The 8,178-nt window shown below is 38.5% G+C and overlaps 1 protein-coding gene across 1 annotated transcript; it reads left to right on the top strand.

Annotated features, from left to right (window-relative positions):
* Nucleotides 1–2,418: 2,418 nt before the first annotated feature.
* LOC147606169 (uncharacterized) lies at nt 2,419–5,461 on the top strand. The gene is made up of 4 exons (XM_086792568.1): nt 2,419–2,752; nt 2,934–3,020; nt 3,652–4,584; nt 4,845–5,461. The coding sequence occupies exons 1-4, from the start codon at nt 2,435–2,437 to the stop codon at nt 5,367–5,369; spliced, it is 1,863 nt and encodes a 620-aa protein (XP_086648694.1). The 5' UTR covers nt 2,419–2,434; the 3' UTR covers nt 5,370–5,461.
* The last annotated feature ends 2,717 nt before the right edge of the window (nt 5,462–8,178 follow it).

The raw sequence follows: 8,178 nt of genomic DNA, 5'->3' as shown, positions 1-8,178 counted from the left end.
GAAAAGCTTTATGAAAAGCTTGATTTGGATTGAGAACGGGTCATGAGTATGACCATTTCTTGAGTGAGAGAGAAAATTTACATAAAAATCATTAGAATTTAAACATAAATGAAAATTAACTTCAATAGCATTATGTAACTACTACTATTCAAACTTCAATAGCATTTAAAAAAAACCATACCAATTAAACTTCTCAAGCTTGAGAGGGGCTGAGAAGAGAGAAACATTGAGAAATTATAGAAAGATCAATATTCACTAATTACCTTACAACTTGCTTGATTCTTTGTTCACGGTAGAGGCCCCCAACCAATCAATTGGTTAAGTATGTTGATGGAGCCACTAATGGGGATTGAAGAAAGAGGGAAGCTCCAAAAACTAGTGAATTATTAAATGAATTCACAGTTCTTGGCTTAGGTGGAGTAGAGTAATGATGCATAAACACTATATCTTTTTCAACAAGGGGGAGGCTTCTATTTATAGGAAAAATTGAGCTCCTAACCAAACAAACTGATTCTAGAATTTTCTAAATCAGTTTGGTCAATATTTGACCATTTCTAGGTCAGTTAAGCTAACTTTTTGGAACTAGACTTAAATGAGAAGAGAGGAGAGATGAAATATCTCAATTTTTACGAGTTTAAAACTCATTCAAGCATGTGAAATATGCACCTCCTTTAAAGAACTCCCCTTCCTTACATATGTGTCATAATGGAATCATTTTAATATTGCTCATAGTTTTTTTACTAATAAACCTTGTACATTTTCAACTCTTCATCTTATGTGAAATATGCACCTCCTTTAAAGAATTCCCCTTCCTTACATATGTGTCATAATGGAATCATTTTAATATTGCTTATAGTTTTTTACTAATAAACCTTGTACATTTTCAACTCTTCATCTTATGTGAAATATGCACCTCCTTTAAAGAATTCCCCTTCCTTACATATGTGTCATAATGGAATCATTTTAATATTGCTCATAGTTTTTTACTAATAAACCTTGTACATTTTCAACTCTTCATCTTATGTGAAATATGCACCTCCTTTAAAGAATTCCCCTTCCTTACATATGTGTCATAATGGAATCATTTTAATATTGCTCATAGTTTTTTACTAATAAACCTTGTACATTTTCAACTCTTCATCTTATGTGAAATATGCACCTCCTTTAAAGAATTCCCCTTCCTTACATATGTGTCATAATGGCATCATTTTAATATTGCTCATAGTTTTTTACTAATAAACCTTGTACATTTTCAACTCTTCATCTTATGTGAGCATTTACTCATTTTTGGATACCCAAAATATCTCATATTTTTAATATTGCTCATAGTTTTTTACTAATAAACCTTGTACATTTTCAACTCTTCACCTTATGTGAGCATTTACTCATTTTTGGGTATCTTCTTTTTACAAATTTGGATTTATCTCTTCCCTACACATGGATTGATGCTATTGGCCCATAGGAACCTTAATTGGACCATAGTCTAAAGATTTCTGAAAATCTAGACCCTTAGACTAAGGTTCTTTATACCTATTTCCAATTAATTCCAATTGCACATTAGAAAATTCTTTTTGAATTTCTATTTCAGGGAAACTCATCTGAATTATAAGAGATATTTTTCTATCCAAAAATATTCAAAATCTGAATATTCTCTCTCTAAAATAATTTTTCTCTCTCTAGGCTAAAATAGTTAGCAACAGGGTCTTTATATTTCTGAAGAGGGTTGATTACAGGGGAAGATACTAGACATCAAAAAGGGGTTGGGGGAGGAATCTTACATGCATGGAGTGGTGGTGGATCTGCAACCTGCAACCTGCGAGAGATTGAAGCAGGAGGCAGCTCTGAGCTCTGCATAGAGGGGTGGCCTTCAAAACGAACAGATGGAGGCGGTGCGGTGCAGTGTAGTGCAAAGGTGGCCGTGTGGCAAGACAAGTTGATGCTGAGCAAACTCAAAAAGAAAACATGTGGTCTCACTGGTGGGGGGGTGTTAACCCGGTTAGATATTGGTGGGGGGGTGTTAACCTGGTTAGATATAGGTAGATGTAGCTCATAGTTGCTTTTTTGACTGCGACTCGTTTTTTAGTATTTTGGTCGTAAAATACTTACTTAAATGCTCGTCAAAAATTACACTAAAAAAAACTTGCCACCCGTCCGGCAAAAATCAAGCCTCGCGTCACGCGTGACTGACGATGTCGTATCTGTGCGGCGTGGAAGGTGCTGAATGAGGAAAATAAAGAGATGGAGAGGTCAGGACACTTGCCCGTAGAAGCAATTGCCAATGAAGCATCGGCTAGCCTCTGGTTTTTCACGTGACCGACGACGTCATAGAAGTGATAAAGACCGGCTTTGATATCTGTGCGTCGTGGAACGTGATGAATGAGGAAAATAAAGAGATGGAAACACTAAACCGTTGAGGCATCGACCTGCGGCTAAGATGGAGGTGAGGTCAATATTACTACACTTCCTCCTCTTCCATCTTGCATTTGGCGCATCAAGGCGCCTTTCTCAGTTTGATGTTGTTGGGTATAATTCGGCTAGTAGCCTGCCGGCTCAGGCTCCGGCCCCTGCCCTAATTGCTCATTATGAAGCAGAGCCGGCTCCAAGTCCATATGTTTATCCACAAGATTGCGTCGGTGTAAGACTCGAGCCAAGCCCTGCCTTGGAGCAATTCATCGAGCCCCTTACCTTCCCACCAGTACTCGACGTCTCCAACGGCCAACCCCTCACCATCGCTGCCTACAAAATCACCCAGGTGAATACACTCATCCCATCAACCCATACGCTCATCAGATCACCATCGTCACCAACCTGTAAAATCACCACGTAGGGAAGGCTACTGCCAGCATGATCGCTAGTTTCGTAGCAGTCGCTTCATGTCTGCAAGTTTGTCGCTCATATATGGCTTGCTAATATGTGCATGCATGACTGTGCAGAAACTACACCGAGACTTGCCCAACACTACTCTCTACGCATTCGGGACAAGCCAGGAGACAGCTACGTTTCCTGGGCCTACTTTGATGGTAAACTGTGTGCCCAGGAACTTCTTAGTGTTTTTTTTTCCTGCGCGAGCACGTGTGCGTGCGTGCTCGTCTTGTGTGGCGTGTGTGTAGCTTGCAGTTGTCTTCCAATTTCTCTCCAAATCTAGATTCCAAGGCTCCACATCGCCTTTAGGCATTAAACCAAACAAGTTCACTGCCATGCATATGGGTTTCTCCAAGATTACTTAAGCTAAGGAAGCCTATAATTAATGAAAAGATAGCATTGAAAATGGAAGCCTATAATTAATGCAAAGATAGCATTTTGACGCCCACAATAGATAGGAAAAGGGAAAGGGTCTCAAATTTTTCTCAAAAGTCTACCCTTGGGCTTCAAGTTTAAGGCCTGTGGGTAGGGGGATCCTCTAGATCATTTGTTTTTACTTTGCTTGTGAGAATTATTAATCTAGAGGGTGCTCCCAGTCTTGGTGGAAGGATGGCACTAGTGGGGATTTGTGTGTGCTTCTATGCTTTACTTTACCATTTGGGATCCAAAGAGCACAATTCATACCATTTGGGATCTAAAGAGCAGCCTTACCAGCTGTGTTGCCAACTAGTGTAGCTAGGTGCAAGCAGTATGGATTTATTAAATTTTTTCTTTCTTTATGATTGGCAGGCAAGGCGATATATCGAGGCGCATATTCGATGGGAGAATCACATTTCAGACGAGCACCACTTCCTACCACTGGCTAATGAGATAGAGTGGGCAAGGCCAAGCAGAGGCGGAGTACCGGTGGTGGTCCATCTTCACGGTGCAGAGGTGCCGAGCATCTACGATGGGAATCCCGATGCATGGTTCACGCCCAAAAATGAGACGGGACCTGCGTATGCCACCCAAGACTACGTCTACCCAAATCGACAAAATCCTACTACACTGTGGTATCATGACCATACCATGGGCATCACTCGCCTTAATGTGTTGGCGGGCTTGTCTGGGCTTTACATCCTTCGACCCACGGAGGAGGAGGAGAAGCTGCTCGACCTTCCAAATGCCATGCTTCTCTTCATCAAAGATTGGGGTTTCTTTGCTAATGGCTCTCTCAACCTCCCTGGTCCCGCCAGCCTTGAGCCTGGATCTTGGTGCCAAGAGTGGTTTGACACTTGGCTTGTAAACGGCAAGGTATGGCCCTTCTTGCGTGTCTATGCCAAGCCTTATAGATTGCAAATTACCAATGCATGTAACTCAAGATACATGGGCTTGTACTTCAATCACCACCTTCAAAACCTAACATGCTTGCAAATCGGCACCGATGGTGGGTTCCTTGATGAGCCCATGAGCCTCGACAACTTTTTGATGTTCCCATCTGATAGAATCGATGTAGTGGTCGACTTCTCGGGGCTTCAGAGTGGGGTTGAAGTCATCCTAAGAAACTTCCCCATGCCACTTTCCAATAACGATAGACCCTTTGAAATTCCCCAAACCTCTGTCATCATGAAATTCATAGTTGTTGAGGATGGAGGCACCACTGAAGGCATTATCATGGATTCAGACTACATGGAGCGATTGCCAAGAAATATGCAACACATGGCAAAAGCTAATGCAAACAAGGTATTTCAATCATTCTTCTTACTCTCCTTCTTTTGAAATTTTTGTTGATGCGGATTAGTTGTTAGTTTCATTTGCGTTTTCACAAGGTGAGTCTCCCATCTTGACTTGGAAGCATAGGGCCCATGACCTTCCATAAGACATTTGATAGATCTAATAACTCAACCAGAGTTCATCACCAACTACGTTAACGTAAGTGAGCTACACAAAAGACATCAAACTACTTCAGGAGCTAATTATTCTTATCTTCATTGTTTATTCAGGTTCAAGTGATATCTCAACCACATCAAGTAAGAACCATCAACATAACTGCTCGAGCTAACCTTAATCTAAGATTTGATAATGAAACTTGGCATGATCCTGGAACAATAAATCTTGTTTATGGAAGCACAGAAATTTGGGAATTTGTCAACCTTGGAAATGCTCCTCATCCCATCCATATCCATCTCATTAGTTTTCAAGTCCTCAACCGACAAAGAATTGATGTTGATTCCTATATAAACAACCAATGTTCCACAAGTATCGCATATCCAAATGATGGCACATGCTTTCTAGACTACCCGCAAAGTCCAAGTCCAAATCAACAAGGATGGAAGGACAATGTAGTCAGTTATGAGCACTTCATGCTTCGTATTCTTCTACATTTTACAACAAGAGAAGGGCTCCCCTTTAGCTTTGACCCAACTCAAGGCCCAGGCTATTTGTTTCATTGCCATATCTTGCAACATGAGGACCACTTCATGATGAGGCCGTATAAGCTACACAATAAAGAAGACAATAGCTACTAATAGGGGATGGTGGAATGCTGCCACACTACCAATTTGGTATTTATCTTTAAAATCGAGCTCTTGTAAACTCATTTATATATTCAATTATATAACACCGTGTCTATCAAGGAATCACTTGTGCACATACAAAATAGGATCAATATAGAGGTATTCTAAGATTTTCTTGTTTCTGTTTGAGGAGTAGGATTTTCTTGTTTCTGTTTGAAGAGTAAGAAAAACCAGTATGGATTGGTCACAAAGTCGAATTTTCTTACTTTTAAAATAAGTGTATTTAAAAAATACATTAAAATAGGTCAACATAAAAGTTTACTTCATGATGAAATCTCATGCCTTCACGTGAAATATTGAGGTCTTTATGTTTGCATAGTTATGTGATAAAGTACTTTATCGTTTTCCATAGTTCTCAAAGGACCATTACTCAAAGTTATAAGTACATTAACAAGTGTCCCAAAACTATAAGTAGAAAATGTAAATGTGAGTCTTTAAAAATTTCCATAGTGGAATAAAAAATCCTTAAACTATAAACGGTGATATAAATGGGCTCCATCCATAATTAGCAATATATCCATAAAATATATAGTGAGAAGGGGTTGCTCCATTCTATATAAAAAGGTTCACACTTTTAAAAGGTTATTTGTTTGTCTAAAGGACCCATGATGAGACAAGGAAAGAATGAAAGTTTTCGAGATGAGGTAAATCTTAAGTGTTTAACAAAGGACCCATGATGGGATATAAGGAATAGAAGGAATTTCACAGATTATATGAATGACTAAATGTGTTCTTCATGGGAAACACTTCTATCAACAATGGCCCTTAGAAATAGAGAATCCAGCTGATGTAAAAAGAGTCGATCAATAGTAGTCTTTTCCAACTAAACTTTGATGTTCAACAATTCAAGGTTTTTCTCTTCTTTCCTACATCTAGGAAAAGGGAGCACTTTTCTCACACACTAGCTATTAACGACGTGATGATTGGTTCTTGAATTTAAACTATAAATATAACTCCCTCACACCCACATGAGGGAGTTATATTTATAGTTTAAATTCAAGAACCAATAATACTTGATTCGATAAGCACGTCTTGACTTAAAACATATCTAGCAACATTGATGGGGGGGACTAGCTCCGTTCTTCCACCCATTTCTAGCTATTGGGATCACCCAATATTACTCAATAAATTTTGATTAGGAGGTCACACTTCAAAACAATTATAATTGTGGAGCTTTGGATATGATGTTATTTTTGTTTATTTATTTATTTAAAACTAATTACATTAGGGCATTCTATGGAAGGGAAAAACCTTGGTTTCTTGGTGATTTATATGAATGTTTGAAGCTCACAAGGCTTTATTTCATTATATTGAATCAAGAAATAGCTTATAAATTATGATTAGGATTGAAATCAACTATGAAAACATAAGCTTTGAGCTCCATCAAGTGTAGATAGTTACTTTTTATTGATGCATTCCATGCAGTATTAGAATTAGTAGCTTAGAAGCATGGAAAATTAGCAAAAAATAATCTAAACACACTTAATCAATTACATGATTACCATTAATTATGATATAAAAATTAATCATCTCTGTCAATTAAAAAAAACTTAAAATTAGGCCAGATCTTCTTTTACATTGGGAGATGTGAGTCTATAGTCCTACGAAAATAACACTTGAGTCTAGTCAAATATGAGCCATGGTTTCTTGGACACATGATCCATGAGTTTGCATACGTGGGCCGTGAATCTAGAAGAGTGAGTCTATGGACATCATCCTAGAGATGTGAGTCTAGAGGCATGTATTTCTTATCTTTACTAGACAATTAAAACTATCTTAAAGACTTGTCAAGACATACAAACTCATGTCCTATAAATATTTGCATGTCATACAATTCTATACTAGCTAGAAGTTCCAAGAAAATTTATTTTCCTTTGTAATTATTGGGATAATAATTATAACTTATTGCCAATTAATTTCTTACCAACCCTATCATAGGCCTATTTCATAAAAATATATGTCCAAGTAGTGGCATAAGCCTGCAAATGATGTGAACCTACAGACGTGAGTCTACAAGTGTGAGCCAACATCCATGGGTCTAAATATGTGAGTTTATAAGCATGATATAAGAATTCTGAGTCCACTAGACATTATGTAAGACCATTTCATACAAAAAAGGTGTGAGTCTACTAGACATGAGCTCTACCAAGAATGACATAATTCTAGATTGCCAAACATATGCAAGCCCATTTCATACAAGAAAGGCATGAGGCTACTAGATGTGAGTCTAGAGGCATGAGTCCACTGGATGTGAGTCTAGAGGCATGAGCCCATATCATACAAAAAAGGCATGAAGCTAGTTCATATGAAAAAGGCATGAAACTAGTTCGTATGAAAAAGGCATGATCCTATAGATGTTAGCTTCAAAACATAAGCCTATAAGCATTAGCCTACATTCATGAGCCTAAATCTATGAGTTTATAAGCATGATCCTAGAGACGCGAGCCTACTAGGGATGATGTGAGTCTAGTCACTAGACCTGTGTAAAAATGACACGAGTCTACCAAATGTGAGTCTAGCTAGAGGCATGAGTCCGCTGGACATGAGTCTAGAGGTATGAGCCCATTTTATACAAAAAAGGCATGAGTCTGAAGGTATGCATCTAACACACGTGAGTCTAGATATATGAGTTTACCAAACACGGGTTTAGAGGTGTGAGCCTATAAGCATGAGTCTACAAACATGAAACTACAATCTTGGGCCTATAAGCATGAGCCTACAAACATGAGACAATAGACTTGACCCTACAAGAGTTGTTGAA

Source organism: Cibotium barometz, chromosome 58 (assembly GCF_041138505.1).
Source record: "Cibotium barometz isolate CiBa-2024 chromosome 58, ASM4113850v1, whole genome shotgun sequence".
Lineage (NCBI taxonomy): Eukaryota > Viridiplantae > Streptophyta > Polypodiopsida > Cyatheales > Cibotiaceae > Cibotium > Cibotium barometz.
Note: the sequence above shows the minus strand (reverse complement) of the source record. Positions and strands in the feature narration are given on the sequence as shown.

Bases quoted from the DNA above. Each gene is read 5' to 3' on its own strand.
- LOC147606169 (XM_086792568.1), top strand. From the start codon at position 2,435: ATGGAGGTGAGGTCAATATTACTACACTTCCTCCTCTTCCATCTTGCA. The intron at 2,753-2,933 runs GTGAATACACTC...ATGACTGTGCAG, and splicing joins CTGCCTACAAAATCACCCAG to AAACTACACCGAGACTTGCC. The intron at 4,585-4,844 runs GTATTTCAATCA...TTGTTTATTCAG, and splicing joins CAAAAGCTAATGCAAACAAG to GTTCAAGTGATATCTCAACC.